General features: G+C 34.7%; 2 protein-coding genes across 11 annotated transcripts in view; one reads left to right on the forward strand and one right to left on the reverse strand.

Annotated features, from left to right (window-relative positions):
* ARL13B (ADP ribosylation factor like GTPase 13B) overlaps positions 1 to 19008 on the reverse strand; it is an 82500-nt gene that overhangs the window by 28456 nt on the left and 35036 nt on the right. The gene's annotated exons all lie outside the window — the stretch shown is intronic.
* On the forward strand, positions 1876 to 18136 carry STX19 (syntaxin 19). The gene is made up of 2 exons (XM_003358873.5): positions 1876 to 1999; positions 14896 to 18136. Exon 2 carries the CDS (start codon positions 14909 to 14911, stop codon positions 15791 to 15793), a length of 885 nt encoding a protein of 294 aa, XP_003358921.1. The 5' UTR covers positions 1876 to 1999; positions 14896 to 14908; the 3' UTR covers positions 15794 to 18136.

Below are 19008 nucleotides of genomic sequence, written 5' to 3' on the forward strand. Positions count from 1 at the left end.
AGTAGTTGATTCTTTGCCTTCATTTCCTAATTTTCATAATGAACTGGTATCCTATGAACCTCCAAAAGTGATCAAGCTTCTTTCTTTGGTTTCTGGAGGATATCATTATTAACTGAAGGATTTTAAAAAATATATTTGATGCATTTCAACTTATTATTATAGTTATTGTTCCTTTGGATGCTCACAGTTACACATTTTTGGTCAATGGGAGTGACTTTTGCGTTGGCTCCTGTTTTCTTCTGGTAGAATTCCAACAGTCTTTGATAGCTTCTTTGTTTTTTTTGTAATAAACAATGGCCCAGCCCTGGACTCATCCATTTCCCTAAGAAGCCTTGGTTCCTTTCAGTAGGAATTGGTATTTTAAAGGCTACAGTTTGGGTACTGAGAAACATTCCATTTTGTGTGTGTGTGTTCTCCATAGTGACTGCACCAATTCACATTCCCACCAACAGTATAAGAGGGTTTCCTTTCATTAGTTTTTAATTCTTCCTCCCACTGTTTTTTTGTTAAATAATATAAACATATACATGGGGGGAATGGTATGTTAAAGACTATGATTTGGGCACTATGGATATTTACTGTTGTTGACTGGTTAGGGGTTATCAATGTGTGTGTACCTCTACCCCCTCTTTCTTCCTCAAAAACTAGTATACTATATATACTCCTGTGCATCATCATGCTTTTTTTTAAAAAGTAAATCCTAAAATTACTCTGAACCAGTACAAAGAAATCTTCTTTATTACTATATTCTTTATCAATAAGCCAAATGCTCATTGTATGGATGTTTCCTCAATTTTTTTTTTTTTTTTTTTTTTTTTTTTTGGCTGTGCCCTGGGCTAGGGATTGAACCCATGCCACAGCAGTAACCTAAGCCACTAAAGTGATACCACCAAATCCTTAACCACAAGGGAACTCCCTGGATGTTTCATCATTTATCGGCCACTGAAGGATTACATTGGAATACTCATGGGTTTTTTCCAGTGTTTTGCTTTTACAAAGAATGCTGTGAGGAATAGTGTGTGAAGATGTTACTTCTTATTCTGGGAACAGACTCCAGGAAGTTGGACTGCTAAACAGATATTAGATATAGATATTATAGCGATGTCCCTCCTCTTACCCTCAAATCATAACAAGTCAGGCAGAGAAAAAGAAATGGAAGAAAATGTAGTAGCACAGAGAAATTTCATTTCCGATTTTCCCTACAAAGAATGAATTCTGAATTGTTACATTAATGTAATAAACAGCATAACATACAGCAATGCACAATATTTTCCATATGGAAAACTATGAAAGAATCAAAAGAAAATTAAAAAAATTAATAAAAACAGCATACATAGTAAAAAGAAAAGATAAGGTAGAAGGTTTACAGACATGAACTCTTTTCTGGCTGTTGTAGTTCTGAAATTTGGTAATTTTTTGAGGTAATTTTTTAAGCCCTTGGAATTCCCTAAAATAGAGTAGAATTCAATCATTTTAAAGTAAATTAAGCAAAAAGCCTTTGCCCAAGGTTCTTTCCATTCCTATTTGTTCCAAAGTTTTCGTACCTAAAGAAAAAAAATTATGAACACTCTTTTTTTGTGAGTAATGTATTATATATATATTATAGGATTGAAATTACAGAGCCTGTGCTAAGTATTCCATTGCAAGCAGCTTAATAAGGACTGCCTGCTACCAACTAGCTCCAAGGAAAACAATCTTTGTTTAATCTAAAGAATAAGCAGCTAACAAGCAGAACCAGATTCTCCAGGTGTGAGGTAAGCAATTTGTTCTCATTTGATATTAACAGCAAAAGGACGACTTTAACTTATTTGACTTCAACATGTGGCTTTCAATTAAGTTACCTAAATGAAAATCATACAGAAATTAGCCTGTGAACTAGAAGACAGAGATTTAAATAATCTTAATAAAACATTAATGTTACAGATGATACTCAGGTTTTCTCTCAAAGGCAGGACTCCAACTGCGTAAGTGGAAAAGCAACAAGAGGAACAAGACAAAGGTAAACAAACCATTCTTTTTTGTACTTTTAACTGTGAGACATCCAGGGACTGAAATCTGTGACATAAAGAAAGCTCAACAGATAATTAAAGTTATTGTTTTGCTCAGATTTGGACCAGGCTACATGTGGCTGATCTGTTCATATATACTACTGATATGCTGAATGAGATTTGGGTTTAGAGTTCCTGGAAATAGACCACTATAATAAAAATCAACTTTTTATTTTAAGTTTCTTTTAAAAAGTATCTTTTCATTTTGGAAACACAACAAAGTTAGATGCTACAATAACAAACTTAAAATTCTTTCCTCTATAAACAGACTATATAAATTAGTCATACTGTGCTTGCTTTACAGAACACTTTTCCATTTAATTCTGAAAAGTTTATGCCCAGTTTGACACATATGTGTAACCTCTAAAAATTTGAGATAATTTTCTAAAAGACTTTAATTAATTTCTTCATTGTTGTTTTCCAGGTTCTTTAAAATTAATCTGAGGAACTTAAAAAATAATCTTTTGTAAAAGGACTACTGTAAAATATCAAAGTACTCACTTTTAAATGTTTCAGCTAATGTATTTCAAGTAAATTATAAAAATGAATACACACTTTATATTTGATTTGATAATTTAAAAAATTTAAGTCAGCATCATTTAAATGAAACACATACACTTTCAAAATTAAGCAATATATAAAGGCTTAACCAAAACATGTTTGTTTTTTATGTCTTCCAAGTTATTTCACAATTGTTATCATGTTAGATTTTAACATATAACCCAATTCAAATTAAAATAAGAATTACAATTAATAAATATTTTAAGGGTAGACTTGAAAGTTGGCTATGTAATATCTACAACAAATTGTCTTTTTGGCTATACAGGTTTAAATTTAATATACATATCATTTTATATCTGTACAGCTTACTTTAATCAGAGAATTGAGTGTTCAGAATTATGAGTCTTAATATTTAAACAAAAATGGTCTTATTGTTACATTAAACAAGTTAATCTAATGGTTAACTTAATTACCCTAAGTAAAAAGAATTTAAAAAGAAATGAAAGGCTGAATTATTAAAAAAAAGTCATATAATTTAAACTTAGAATTTACATAATTTGCAGTAGTTTTTTTTAGTTTTCCTCATTTAAGTGGCTAAAAAGGTGAATATTCCAGTAACTGCTAATTTCACCTTGAATTATGGAAATGTTGAAAGCTGTCTTCATACACAAAAGCAAAAGAATATTCCATTTTATGTTAAATAAAAACTGGCTACATTTCTTGAAATATTTAATCTACATAGTAACTATAAAAAGAAATTTCTTTAAAATATCAATCTATAAAATACCTATCCCAGGGCATATTTTTTAAAGCACTAGATAATTTTAATTCATATTTCTGTTCCTAGAAATGTTCCCTGTCTGTAATAGGGTGGAGAAACTTTTATTTGAGTCATACAAGTTTACTTTGGTATTTCTCAGAACAAATTGTCAAGCTTGATTATCATATCTATAAATCAGTGTTCTTTCTTTCTGCAAATATCATGTTAAAGCTCAAAGATATAGTCAGCTATTAACAGAATTCAAAACCATATAGCAGGAGTTCCCATTGTGGCTCAGTGGTTAACGAACCCAACTAGCATCCGTAAGGACGTGGGTTCAATCCCCAGCATGGATCAATGGGTTAAGGATCTGGCATTGCTATGAGCTATGTTGTAGGTTGCAGACATGGCTGGGATCCCGCATTGCTATGGCTGTGGTGTAGCCAGTATAGCCAGCGGCTACAGCTCCCATTGGACCCCTAGCCTGGGAACTTCCATATGCCTCGGGTACAGCCCTAAAAAGAAAAAAACAAAACAAAACATATTGCAAAGCAGTAAGTTAAACATGCTGAAAGATGACTCATATTTGATCTTTTCTGATATTAAGAAAATAACTTTCATGTACCGAAAAGATTGCATAAAATGGTAGTCTCATCAATTTCTCTTACCTAAGCAATCAAATGATTTTACAACTATGAACTTCATATTTCATGCCTTCATGAACTTTGTCTCTTCCAATTTTTAAATTCTAATATGCTCATATATCTCACTTTGCTTATAATTTATGAAGACATAAGATTAAACAATTAAATTGGAAATAGTTATACGTGCAGTAATGAGTATACAACTACTGGAAAATGCAATTTATGTATAGCATGTAAGTGTTACCAGAGTACCTACATTACGTCAATTCCTTAATGAATATAAGGAGTTAGGGAACATTCTGAATTGTAAACTCCGTAAAGATAATCACCTATGACTTTCAATGAGGATGCACAGATAAAGAAATTCCTCTCTCTCTCTCTCTCTCTCTCTCTCTCGCTAGAAATGCGAGACGTGTTTGATATAATCTTAAGGGGGAAAAAGGACCAATCTTAAAACTACCTTATTACATTTAGAGTAAGAAAGCGAAATTTCCAGGTGCCAGAAGTGAAGAGTGAACACATTCAGAACAGAAATTAAAGCTAATTCCATGGGCTACTAGAAGCAAATACTTTTATCTCAGAGGCTGGGGTTTAGGGTTTGTACATAATTGGGAACTAAAATTGAGTTTTCTAAAGGAAGTAATGAACCAGAAAAAATAGAACATAGCCTGTATGCAGAAATAGGAAAACCTGTGTTGGCTTGTCCAAGAGTAAAGCAGGAAGTGAGGTATTCACTCAGGCGACAAAATCACTACAGAAAAATCAGGCCCATACTTACATGACCTGAGCTATAAAAATCACTACAGAAAGATACAGTCAGCCCTCTGCATCTGCAGGTTACACATCCCTGGATTCAAGCAACCATAGATTGAAAATATTCAGGAAAAATCCTGAAAGCCCCAAAAAGCAAAACTTGAAATTGCCACCAACTATTGACAAAGCATTTATATCTTATTTACAACCATTTATAGCATTTACATTAAGTAATCTAGAGATGATTTAAAATATACTTTTAAAGTATATAGGGGGATGTATGTTAAGTTATATCCAAATACTGTATCATTTTATAAAAGAGGCCTAAGCATACATGAATTTTGGTATCTGAAGGGGCATTGGAACCAATCCCCATGGATATGGACATAACTCTATTTATAGTACCTAGACTACGATGGGCAAATTTCATGGGGCCCTACTAGTGGCAACCACAAAAATGGGGCTAAGACCATATCCAAAAGGCAGGGTACTCAGGGTATTTTTATATAATTCCCCATTGAAGATAAACTGCTGACGAAATTTACAAAATACATTTGCCCACCAGGAGGAAAGATAGTTGGTGGCCACAATAAACAAAGGAATCTATTTTCAAGAAGTCAGAAATAACCTAATAATGTAAAAGGATCTTGAACATATATTTTATGTTCAAAAGAAATAAATGAAGACACAGAATCCATATAGTAAGATGAATACAATCTGTGTTTTTCCCTTAACATCAGTAGCATGGAGATCTATAGGAAAAAAAGAGATTCGGAATAGTTTTTTGCTATTAAATTTATTAAGATTAATGAACATAAAATACACAGCAATATATTTTGAAGTGTTCCTTAAAGTATCTTTTATTCAAATATGAAAGTGGTACTCCTTCAGGAAACTGTTCCAAGAACACAGAAACCCAGGATAAGATTACCTTTATAAAGATCAGAGTCAAATATCTTCATTTTCAAAATCAGTGACAGTAAAATTTACCTTCTCAAAAGCACTTTGTAGAAGTATAGTGTGCTACAATGTCAATTTGAAATATTCTAGTTCTTTCAAAAATTTTTAAACTATGATGCTTGAGAAAAAGGCTTTGACAACATTGATCATTTATTTCTAATTAAAACAAAAAAGAAAGAACTAACTAATCATAAAAATATTAGAGGGGGTTGTTTTAGGATTTGTTCCAAGCCATGCAACTAAAGACAAAGTTAGAGACACTAGTTTTAGAGAATTATGATTTTTTTTTTTTTGTCTTTTTAGGGCCACACCCAGGGCATATGGAGGTTCCCAGGCTAGGGGTCTAATTGGAGCTGTAACCCCCGGTCTATGCCACAGCCACAGTGACACCAGATCCGAGCCATGTCTGTGACCTACACCACAGCCTATGGCAACGCCAGATCCTTAACCCACCAGGGGGCCAGGCATCGAACCCACAACCTGATGGTTCCTAGTTGGATTTGTTTCCGGTGCGATACGACTGGAACTCCAGAATTGCGAAATTTAAAAATTGTTAGCATTAGGAGTTCCCGCCCTGGCTCAGCGGAAACGAATCTGACAAGTATCCATTAGGACACAGGTTCAATCCCTGGCCTTGCTCAGTGGGTTAAGGATCTGGCATTCTACACCAGAGCTATGGTGTAGGTTGCAGATGCGGCTTGGAACCAGTGTTGCTGTGGCTGTGGTGTAGGCCACTGGCTATAGCTCTGATTTGACCCCTAGCCTGGAAACTTCCATATGCTGTGGGTGTGGCCCTAAAAAAATTAAAAAAAAAAAAGAATAAATTAAAAAAATTGTTAGCATAAGATTTAATTCTCACGAATAAAAAAATAAAAACCTGTTTTGTTTTGATACTTCCCCCTTTCTCATCTGAGTCTCCAATAATGTCACTCTTTTCTTTTTCCCACGTTATGAGGAATACAAGTCAGTAGTGCAATAAACATCCTGTCTGCTATATACATTGCAGTTGTAAGAATTCATAGTAATAGGTTAGTACAAGCATAGGAAACTGAAATCCCTGCACAATAATAATGCAGTAAACCAAATTTCCCATCTGCTTTCTCTAGCCTATGACTATAAGGTATAGCAGAAGAAAATACAAGAATCCCAATTTTTCATGGTACCAAGGGTAGCATTCAAAATTTCTTAAGAGATTTTCTGTAATTCAGATGGATGAGATCAGAAGTAATTCTTTTTCTTTTTCCAAACTGTAAAGTGCTTAATTTATTATGATTATATTAGAAGTCCTAATACAGCTGCTAGCATAATTATTTCATAACATACTTATTTTAGATCTGATATGCTATATTAACTCCAGTAAGAACTTTTTTCTTTTGAGCATAGTATTTATATTAACAATACAATATTTGATACAGATCAACTTCATTGGTAGTAATGTTTCACTAAGATACTCTATTTCTTTTCTTTGTCTTCTTAGGGCTGCACCTGCAGCATATGGAGGTTCCCAGGCTAGGGTCTAATCTGAGCTGTAGCTGCTGGCCTATGCCACAGCCAAAGCAACGCCAGATCCAAGCTGCATCTGCAACCTACAACACAGCTCACGGCAATGCCGGATCCTTAACCCACTAAGCAAGGCCAGGGATTGAACCTGTGTCTTCATGGATGCTAGTCAGATTCGTTTCTGCTGAGCCATGACAGGAACTCCCAGATAATCTATTTCTACTCACTATGGAATAAAGAAAAATAACAGAGGTCAATCAAGTAGACTTACATCTGAATGCAGGTTGTGCCACCTTTTAGTTGTATGATCTCTGTTAAGTCACTTTACCTTTCAGATACTAAGAAAATTAGCAGTTAAGAAAATAGTTAAGAAAGTCAACATCCAAATAAGGGGGAATTTCAAAGAAAAGAATGCAAATAAAAAAACACGAAGTTCTTTTAAAAATTAGAGTACCCCCCCCCAATGAAACTGTTTAAGTACATGAATCTCAAAACTGGAAGGAGCCAAAAGACCTTTCCAGGTCCCATTACTGTGAAATCTCAAAACACAAGGAATAAAGAGAGAAGGCAAAGAGTCACATGGAAGGAAATTAAAAATAAAAACTAACAAAAATCTTACACAAAATATCAGGAATCAGATGGCAGATTTCTCAAGGGTAAAAAGGAAGTTAAAAGAAAACACAGCAGGAACTCCCTTGTGGCACAGTGGGTTAAGGATCTAGCATTGACACCATAGCAGCTCCAGTCGTTGCTATGACATGGATTCAATCCCCGGCCCAGGAACTTCTACGTGTCACAGGGGCAGCCAAAAAAAAAAAAGAAAGAAAAAACACAGCAAAATTTTCAAAATTCTAAGGGAACACAATTTCCAAGTCAGAATTATATCTGCAGAAAATACATCAGGTGTAAGGATAGCACAAAAACATTTTCAGAAATGTAAGTTATCACCACATCTATATTTTGAAAGGAAGCTATGGTATGCCCTCAAATCAAGGTCACACTGGAGGGTTCACGAAACCTCAAAAAATGAAAAAATGAAATGAGATAAAAAGAATACCTACTATGCTTATATATATTAAGATAATAACCAGTTAAATTAAGAGTTTTAGAATGAATTAGTGATGCATAAGTATAGAATGAAGCCAAGTGAAAAAAAATTAGGTAATTAGTGATTTGAAGAAATATTTAAAAGTTACAAGGTTCTTGATCTGTACAGTGGTTACATGGGTCTGTTCGCTTTGTGAAAAAATCATCAGATTACATACATTTATGTTTTGGGCACTTCCTGCATATGTTTAAATACATCAGTGAAAGGCTCTGTTAAAACAAAAATATATATCTCCTATCTCTATCCATTGAAAAAGCCTAGATACAATGAAAAAATTTATTGAGAAAGAAAATACAACCCTAGTACCTTATTTGATTCTGGTATATACAATAGTTGGGCTATCATAATAATATAAACACATAACATTGACTATAACCAAAAAAAGTGATACAATTACAATGAGAGGGAAAAACTGAGGGAAGGATGGAGGTGTAAAGAAAGTTAAACCCATGTTTTTCACAGCAAAGATTAAATATAATATTTAAAACTGAAAAAGCGAGAACATCTACATAAGCAAATTACTGAGAAACACGGAGTTTAAAGGCAGCATATAGCTAAGGAGCTGAAAATAACTGCTTTTGGGAATGAGGAACTGAAAATGGAATGAGGGGGGAAGGCAGGGGCTAGCCATTTACATTTATAAGCCTTGAAGTGGCTCAAATTCTTAAACTGAATATCTGTATTAATGAGGAAAATAAAAATCACATTCAAAAAATTTTTAAGGGAAAAGCTTTGCTCAGATCATGTAAGGGGAAAAAAAAGAGAAAGAAAAATAAAGAAGGCAAGAAGGAAGGAGAGAGGGACATAGAGGGAGAGAGGAGGGGGGGAAAAAAGCTTATGGCTATATCAAAAGCAAAATAACATCTTAAACACTTTGGGGAGGAATTTATTTTCAGCATCAACAGGGTAATATCAAAGAGAACATATAGATAAGGAAATGATAAACATTAAACCAAACAAAAAATGGTATGGAGCTATTTAAGATAAATCATAAAGCTAACCAACTTCAGTAATTACTCCCTCTATTCTGGAAAGAAGGTTAGTTTTTAGCAGAGGCATATAATAAATCATGGATGGTAATTCTGCTTTTCCAAAGTTGTTACAGTGAGAAAAAGTTTTTACAGGAGTTCCCATTGTGGCTCAGTGGAAACAAATTCAACTAGTAACCATAAGGTTGCAGGTTCCATCCCTGGCCTCGCTCAGTAGGTTAAGGATCTGGTGTTGCCAGTGAGCTGTGCCATAGGTCGAAGATGCAGGTCAGATGTGGCGTAGGTTGGCAGCTGTAGTTCTGATTTGACCCCTAGCCTGGGAACCTCCATATGCCGTGTGTACAGCCCTAAAAAAAGGAAAAAAAAAATTTCTACAATAACTTCCCAATGTTTTTAGATGTCTTGAAAAATCTGTACCAGCATAAACATCAAATATTTATAAAATAATTTAAATATGCACAGGTCTAACAGTCAGGAAGTTTGCCTTATTATACCAGTGCTACTGTTAAGTTCTAGGTAAAACGTTTAACTTTTCTGATATTCAACTTTCCCATAAGAAAAATGAGAAATGGAATAGGTAACTTCTAAGTTCTTTGTGGAATCAAATTATGATATTCAACTGATATGAAGGACAGCCGGTTCACCTCTGCTTTGGAGAACAGATGATAACTACACATCACTACCGCCCTCCTTCAGTTCATCGAAGAATTGTAACGGAAAGTGACACATGCCATTTCAGGGTTACAGCATTTTAATGTCCATGAGAGATTCTCCAGTATTTCCACCTGCCTTATACCTACCACATTCAGAACAGTGGAACTTAGGTCTCTGAGGGACCAAGATGGGAACCAGAGCCCCTGCTTAGCCAACATGGACATGAACTATAAGGAGAAACACATCTTTGTGGTTGTAATCCACCAATGGTTGGTGACTGGATATTACTGTGGCATAATCAAGCATATCTTGGCTGATAAAATGGGACCAAGTAGAATTTCTCATAAGCTGAATATCTGAAACTCACAAGAAATTCCAACCTAGTTTATAAAGCTAAAAATCTTTACTATTTATGTTCTTAAAATATGAATTTTTATATTAAGGATTATAATAAGCTAATCATAATTAACTGTAATTAATTATAAGTAACTTAATTATATTAAATTATATGTACACATAAATTAATTTGTTTATTATAGTTTAAAAGGTGTAAAATTATAAAAAATGAGAATACCAAACTTTCTGCACATTTAATTGGTTGCTCTAGTACTGAAATCTTTCTTAATTAAAATCATTTTGTTTTTGGAGTTCCCATCGTGGCACAGTGGTTAACGAATCCAACTAGGAACCATGAGGTTTCGGGTTCAATCCCTGGCCTTGCTCAGTGGGTGAAGGATCCGTTGTTGCCATGAGCTGTGGTGTAGGTCGCAGATGTGGCTTGAATCCCGCGTTGCTGTGGCTGTGAGGTAGGCCAGCAGCTACAGCTCTGTTAGACCCCTAGTCTGCGAACCTCCATATGCCGCAGGAAGTGGCCCTAGAAAAGGCAAAAAAAAAAAAAAAAAAAAAGACAAAAAAAAAAATCACTTTGTTTTCATTTTACCAAAGGACTTAAAATCAGTATGCTCACATACTATTACATACATTTCCTCTATTTTGCTTATTTCCTGACACAAGCCAATAAATACATTCTTGGAAGTTATGCCTAACACATGGATCAATAACTGTTTTATACTGACATATTTTCCTAATACCCAAAGTCTGCAGTCTATATTGCTGCTTTTTTTTTTTTCCATTTTTTAAAGTTTTACTGATATATAGTTGCTGTACAATGTTGATAGATCCTCGTGGAATAAAGATCCTTGCTCTCATGGAGCTTATATTTGGGGGAGATGGCAGACAATGAAGTAAGATAAATAAGTAAAATATAATGACAAGTGCTCAGAAGAAAAATAAAGCTGGGAAGAGTGGCTGCAGTTCTAAATAGGGTAAGGATAGCCTTGCTGAGAAGGTGTCATTTTAGTAGGATTGAAAGGAGTTGGGGGAATAAGATGGGGAAGAGCATTCCAGAGAAAACACCAAGTGCCAAAGCCCTAAGGCAGGATCCTGCGTGATTTGTGTGAGGAATAGCAAGGAGCCCAGTGGTTGAAATAGAGGGAAGGAGAGTTGTAGGAGGCAAAAGGAAGGATGGAGAAGTCACACAAGACCTCATGGGCTCTGGTTTTTCCTCTGCGAGATCATTAGTCACAGGAGTGACAAGACTTGAATTTTATTTTAATGCTGGTTTCTGTGTTAAGAAAAGACTCAAGGGGCAAAGGAAAAGGGACTACAAAGGAAGAAACAAGGAGACCATGTAGGAGACTACTGCAATAACCCAGGTGAGAAAGAGTGGTGACTTAAACCAGGGAAGGAATTCCTGATGTACACTGAAGAAGAGACTGACAAGATTTGCTATTAGTTTGAATATAAGGTGTGTAAGGGAGGAGGACAAAACAGAATAGTCAAGAATGACTCCAAAGTTTTTGGTCAGGTGACCTGGAAGAAGAGACTGGAAGCAGTGCCATGTCCTGAGATGGCACAGCAGTTTGCAGTTGGGAGGAAGATCAGGAGCTTATTTTAGACACAGACATTCAAATGGCACTGCCGAGTAGACAAGTGTCATGAGAGCAGTCTAGACTTGAATGTAACTTTGAGTCATGAGCTAACGGACAGCATTTAATGCCATGAGACTGGAAAACAATGGTGAATAAAAAGAGGACTGCATGGAAGCATTCCAGTATTCAGAGGTGGAAAAGATGAGAGAAACCAGGGAGGATAAAATGATGAAGGAAGGGCCAAGGAGGCAAGGGCAAGGCCAGGAGAAACAGTTGAAATCGTTTCAAGAAGTGATGGTGGTTTAAGAGCTGCTAAAAGGCTAAAACCCACCATAAGTCCCATTGCTACTGCTTCCAAAATATATCCTAAATGGTTCCCATTTATCCCATATAGTTTCATTATCCAAGCCTCTCTTGGATGTCAGGAAGCGTTTCTCTATGCAGTCATCTTTTAAAAACATAAATCTTAGGTCAATACCCTAGCTATCCTTGTCATCCACTGCATCTACAATAAAATCTAAATTCTTTACTTTGACTCACAAGACCCTTTGTGATCTGTTCCCTGCCTACCATCCTGACTTCATTCCTTCATTGTTACTGCTCATATTAATTTCTGTCTACATAGGCATTAATTTTGCCCTTAAAACATACCAGTCCCATTCATTACCCTGGCACCCCTTCTCCAAAACTCAGGATACACTTCCTTGGCTCTTCATCTTCCCAACATTTAGGTCTTCCAGCTCAAATAGTTCCTTAGAGAGGCCCTGCCTGACTGATCTATCAAGACCTAAATTTATCTCATTTATCAACTGTATATTGTCCATCTCCTCTCAGATAGTAATTACTCAAGGACAGGTATTACTGAATATACATTACAGCATTAAAACTCTGCATATAGTAAGCTTCAAAAATTATTTGACAGAATATCAGTTCTTAACCAAAGAAGTATTATCAGAACTTTCGTTTAACTTTTATGTAATATAGGCACCATTTTCATACTACCCTTGGCTGGGTCATCATTCCAGAACATCTTAAATATCTCCAGAGATGGCAAGGTTTTTATCTCATGAAGCAGTTCATTCCATCTCCAGAGACCACTACTTGTGTGAAAAGTCTTTACATGAAATCAAACCTCACTCCGTGTAATTTCTACCCACTGCCCTCTGGAGTTATGCCAAGTCTAATCCCTCTCATATATACAGACCTATACATTTTAGAAAACAGTTGTAGATATTCTCTACACCTTCTCTTTTTCAGAACAAATCATTTCCATTTCTTTCCAATACTACGGCCTTCCAATATCATCCTTTCCATGATAGTGTGAAAATTCCCAATCTATGAATTTTCATCTCAGAATCTCAGACTAAAAACTTAACACAGTCCCTCTCCCACTTGCTTTAACTAGCACAGAGTCCAGCGGAACAAATACCCTTTTTCATCAATCTAGGCGTCACACTATTATTCATGAAAGTGCAATAAATAAACTAATAGTTCTGATTGAAAGCTTAGAATTAACTAAAATCTGCAGTGATCTTCATAACCACTTGCTATGAACTCAAGGGACTTCCATTTTATAGATGTAAAGGTATAATATTTTATATCTATCCAGTTAAACGTATTTTTGATATTTTAGCATAGTGTTCTATGCCATTTCAATCTTCAAATCCTAACGCTGTACTTAAACATATTAAAGATCTCTGCAAATTTTGCACCATCAACATGTTTGATAAGTGTGGCTGATGACACCCAAATCTCTGATAAAAATATTTGCATAAACACATCAAACACTCAGTCCCACAGCATATCAGCTTAACATTAGAAACCTTTTTTCTAGTTGATAGTGCTATGTGTGGTTCAGTGAGCTATTTGTAACTCTCTAACAGCTTTTTTCTATCTACAAAATATTAAGAAAGGCATTTTAAATGCTTTTCTAAAGTCAGGGTGCGCTGCAAAAATAAAGTATTTATTAATAAAGATTGCTTTTTCTTTTGAGGGGGAGAGGCTGCATCCATGGCATATAGAAGTTCCTGGGCCAGGGACTGAACCTGCACCACAGCAGCAACCTGAGCCCCTACAGTGACAATACCAGATCCTTAACCTACCATGCTGCAAGAGAATGCCAACAAAAAACTGCTTTTTATTCACTTTATTATATATATATATATATGCATATCAATATATGTATATCACTATATATAAATTATGTACGTCAATTTGATTCCATGAATAACTTCCAATGCAAGCTGTGTCAATATTATCAGTGTCTCCAAAACAAGATTTCATATAAATATATTCTCATGTTTATAAAAATATCACTTATTATGAATTGATATAAATGTTCTAAGACAGTCTACATATATCTTTGCAAAGGAATGCTAATAATGAGAAATCAGCATTATCAAACCAAGAATATGTTTCTATATATTTCTATAAGCAATGGATAAGAAAACAAAGCTATATCAAATAATGTGTTTATCAATCCAGAAGCCTAAGACATTTTAAGATAAATTCTACATTATCTATATTGCTTAAAGCTCTTATGTGGAATCTGTCCTGTCACTATACTGCTCCTAGCTGAATTTAAACATATCTAGCAAAATGAGTATTTTTTAACATTACATAGATCAAGTTAACTGGGAACCATATCTTTAGTAACCAGGAAATGTTAAGAGTGGCCTTTTAATCCTAAAAAGATAAGACATACCTACCTATACGAAGAAATATCTATTATGTGCCAGTATCATGACACTGAAGAACTTATTTGGGGGGCAACTATTTCTCTATCACTGCTGACTCAGCTACTTTACTCAACTGAAAAGTAACACACAGAATTCTTGCATTATGCAAAGTATTTACAGAATATTTTAATTGCTTTTCCTATTTCAGTAATCTTCATGAGGAAATTCTGATTTTTCTAATTTTTTAAACATCTTTTCAGAAAACTAGGAGGTCTTTCCCTGAAAAATACATAGCTATATGAAGCCAAATGCTATTTTGAGAAAATATGAAACTTTTCTTTGTTCAACATAATCGTTTTTGCTCCTTAGGAGGGAAGGAAAGATGAAAGACCGACTTCAAGAACTAAAGCAACGAACAAAGGAAATTGAGCTCTCTAGAGACAAGGATGCATCAACTACAGAAGTAGAGGAACAAGGGGTGTTTCTGCAGCAAGCTGTTATTTATGAAAGAGAGCCTGTAGCTGAGAGACACTTACATGAGATTCAAAAACTACAGGAGAGTATTAACAATTTGACAGATGATGTTCAAAAGTTTGGGCAGCAACAGAAAAGCCTGGTGGCTTCAATGAGAAGATTTAGTCTACTTAAGAGAGAGTCCAGCATTACAAAAGAGATAAAAATCCAAGCAGAACACATTAAGAGAGGTTTGGATGATTTAGTAAAAGAAGTTAAAAAGTCAGAGGATGAAAATGGTCCATCATCAGTGATCACAAGGATACTTAAATCTCAGCATGCTGCGATGTTCCGCCATTTTCAGCAAACTATGTTTATATACAACAACACAATAGCAGCAAAACAAGAGAAGTGCAGGAAATTTATTTTCCGTCAGCTTGAAGTTGCTGGAAAAGAAGTGGCAGAAGAAGAAGTAAATGATATGCTTCATCAAGGAAAATGGGAAGTTTTTAATGAAAGCTTACTCACAGAAACCAATATCACTAAAGCACAACTCTCAGAGATAGAACAGAGACACAAAGAACTTGTTAATTTGGAGAACCAAATGAAGGATTTAAGGGACCTTTTCATTCAGATATCCCACTTAGTAGAGGAACAAGGAGAAAGCATCAACAATATTGAAATGGTAATGAATAGCACAAAAGAATATGTTAACACTATTAAAGAAAAATTTGGACTAGCTGTAAAATACAAAAAAAGAAATCCTTGCAGGGTATTGTGTTGTTGGTGTTGTCCATGTTGTGGCTCAAAATAAAGAAGCTATTTTAGAGAAGTTTCCAGCTTTAGAATGAAGGGTGTCCCATAATTTAATGTCTTCCATTTTTCTTCATTTCACAGAGCCATTCACATATTTTCATCACTTTTGGCCTGGGAATAATGTTATATTAAGTTATAATTTTCCCCTTTTGCCCTTACCCAGTAGAATTATAGAAATTTCTAAAGGTAGTGACATAAAACAAATCTTCAATTATTAAACTAAAAATGGTATATTAGCTTTAAACTCATGGGTTAACTATTGAAAATGAGATAAATGATCTTAAGTTTCTAGACAAGTATCAAGTTCTATTACATATTTTTGTAACTTCCAATGCCTTAACAAGATGAATCTTAGTAAGTGATAACTACTTAATCCTTTAGCCTCATTAAGAGTATTTTGGTAGTTAAGAATTGTATAAAACAAGACTTCAAAGGTTGCTATATTAAAGCAAAATCAAACTAGAAGCTATATCAAATCGTTCATGTTCAGTGGTCAACACCTGGGAAAATCCAACTATGTATTTAATGAAGAATCTAGTTGGTAACTAGGAGCTGAATCTAGCTTAAGGTCTAAAAAGCTGGGTTCAAACACACTTTTCCTGAACATGGGTCCATTCTGTAACGTGGGTTACAGATCAAGCGTTGGCAAATAAGTAAAAAATAAAGGCGACTGTATTCTCAGAAGTTTCTCCATCACTTATGCGTGAAAGCAGGCACTAAACTATGGGCTAGGAATACAGTTTGAACTCACATAAGAACAGAGCTTTGGAACTAACATTCTACTGGATAAGTAAACAACAAATCCAATATCAGACAATGTTAAGTTCTTGGCAGATTTAAAAATAAGAGACTGTAAGAGTGACTTATTTTGGTTGGGCCATCAATGTAGGCATCTCTAAAAGGTAATATTAGTGAAGAGCTGAATGATGAGGACAAGGGAAGCATGTATTCCAGGCATGTGAAACAAACAGTATGAGGATATAACTTACTTGGCTCAAAGAAGAATGAGCAGTACAGCTCTATCATAGTGGGAAAAGAGCAGTGAAGTAAGAGATGAGGTTAAGAAAGTTCAGCAGGGGCTGGATGCAATGCTTTGAAGTCTGAAGTTTTCACAAGCATAATGAATGAAAAGCCCTCTGACTGTTTTTGGCCTGGGAATAATGCTATATAATTTATATTTGAGAAAAATCATCTTAACTACTTAATGGAAAATAGGTCAGAATGGATTTGGGGCAGATAAGCATAGAGGTATAGAAAACAATTAGAAGGCCAATGCAATAGTCCCAGTAAGAGATGATGGAGACTTGGGCTAGGATAGGAGTGGAGATTGTGGTGACAGCAGTAGCAATAGGACTAACTCTCAAGATTAATAAAGTACATTCTTGCTATGTCCCAACATTGTTATAATAATTTTACAATGTTACCAACAAGAACACCTAGGTATAGCAAGGTTAAGTAACCTGACTCAGTTCATAGCAACTGTACATAGAGAATTGGGATTTGAACCTAATTAACTACTATATAGTGATGGAAAAAAAGTTAGACTAAAATGTGATAGATTTAGGAGGCAGAATCTACAGGATACTGATTGGATCGTGATACCATTTACTGAGATGGGAGAAAACAGAGATGAAGATTTCAAAATTGGGGGCGAGAAGGAAATCAAGAAATTCTATTTTGCAGTTTGGGTTCTGAGCACAGGCCATCCTTGCTTGGCCCTACAATAAACCTTTTCCTGCTCAAAACAAAAAAGAAGTTCTATTTTGGCCAAGAGAACCTAAGATGACCATAAAATTTCCAAGTAGAAGTTACTAACATATTAGCTGTATCAGTAGGAACTCTTGCTATAGATTTGGGTCATCTGAGTAAAGAAACAGTATTTAAGGTGTCAAAAGTATATAGATGTAAAAAACTGGAAGCCCAGATAAGAGCCTGGGTATTCTAAAATTTAGACTTAAAGCAGAAGATGAATTAACAAAAGAGACTGAAAAGGAATCATCAGTGAAGTAGGAAGAAAACCAAGAAAAGTATGCTATAATGCAAGAGTGTTTAAAGAAAAACAAGGTTGAGGAAATAGTCAATTTTAGGTAAAATAAGAACAGACAAGTGACAATATATTTGGCAACATGGAAATAATTTGTTGAGATGGAAGCACAAATGGAATATTTTGAGGAAAGAATGTGATATAAACACAGCAACCACTAGAGACAATTCTTCCCAAAACTGTGAATAGAATATTATAAGTCAACAAGTGGAGAGAGATGCAGAGTCAAAGGATTCCACAATATTTAAAGAGACACGAGAGCACATTCTGCTGATGAGAATTATCCAGAGAGAGAAACTTGATATGAGAAAGGGAAGGGATAACATACAGTACTTGAAAGAGGTGGGATATGGAGTAAGAATGGAGAAGCTGACCCTGGATAGGAGTAGAAATACTTCTTCCATATGTAGGCGGGAAGGCAAGGTTAGGAATAAAGGCAGATAACTAAGCAAAGTTTGTGGTGGGAAAATGAGAGAAGTCTTATGTGACAGTTCTTTTTCCTTAAAGAACTATGGAGCAAAATTATTAACTGAAAGCACAATGAGATTAAGGAAAAACCAGAATATGAATATATATATATGTACACACTAACACTATAAAATAATTTTAATTTATAAAATATAAAGAAATTGAAGAGTTTCCACCGTGTCGGTTATCAAGCATTAACAGAGAAAAAGATGTTTCCCATCTGTCAACTTCAAATGTTTAAGGAACATTATAAAAAAGATAAGTTTAAAAACTGATAAACTCCTCAGCTAATCAGGTGGTGACAGACATTTCTTTTGCCCCTTCTAAAGCGCTGTTATATCCTTTTATGAAGTGCCTTACTGATATTTATTTATCACGGTCCCTAAATTATTTTACCATGAAAACTGAGAATATCAAATACTATTTAGTATTCATTAGTATTCATAATTATATCCAGATGGATTTGTAAAACATTAATTTTCTAGTATCACTAATATGTGAACATACTGATTTTAAAGCAAGACTTAAGCACAGAAAGATTCATAGCAGAGCAATATATCCCATACAATTTTCATTGTTATAATTTAAAAGCACCCTAATCAAACAACATATTTAACTAACTAGTTGAACATTTTGTTTATTCACACAGAGTAGCCACTAAAAGTAGCAAGTTTTCTTAAACTTACTACCTTAAAAGAAAA

Source organism: Sus scrofa, chromosome 13 (assembly GCF_054392235.1).
Source record: "Sus scrofa isolate SSC_HxYL_T2T_F1_AM1 chromosome 13, Sscrofa_HxYL_maternal_Yorkshire_Landrace_v2.0, whole genome shotgun sequence".
Classification (NCBI taxonomy): domain Eukaryota; kingdom Metazoa; phylum Chordata; class Mammalia; order Artiodactyla; family Suidae; genus Sus; species Sus scrofa.

Coding starts and splice junctions, on each gene's coding strand:
- STX19 (XM_003358873.5), top strand. CDS start 14,909: ATGAAAGACCGACTTCAAGAACTAAAGCAACGAACAAAGGAAATTGAG.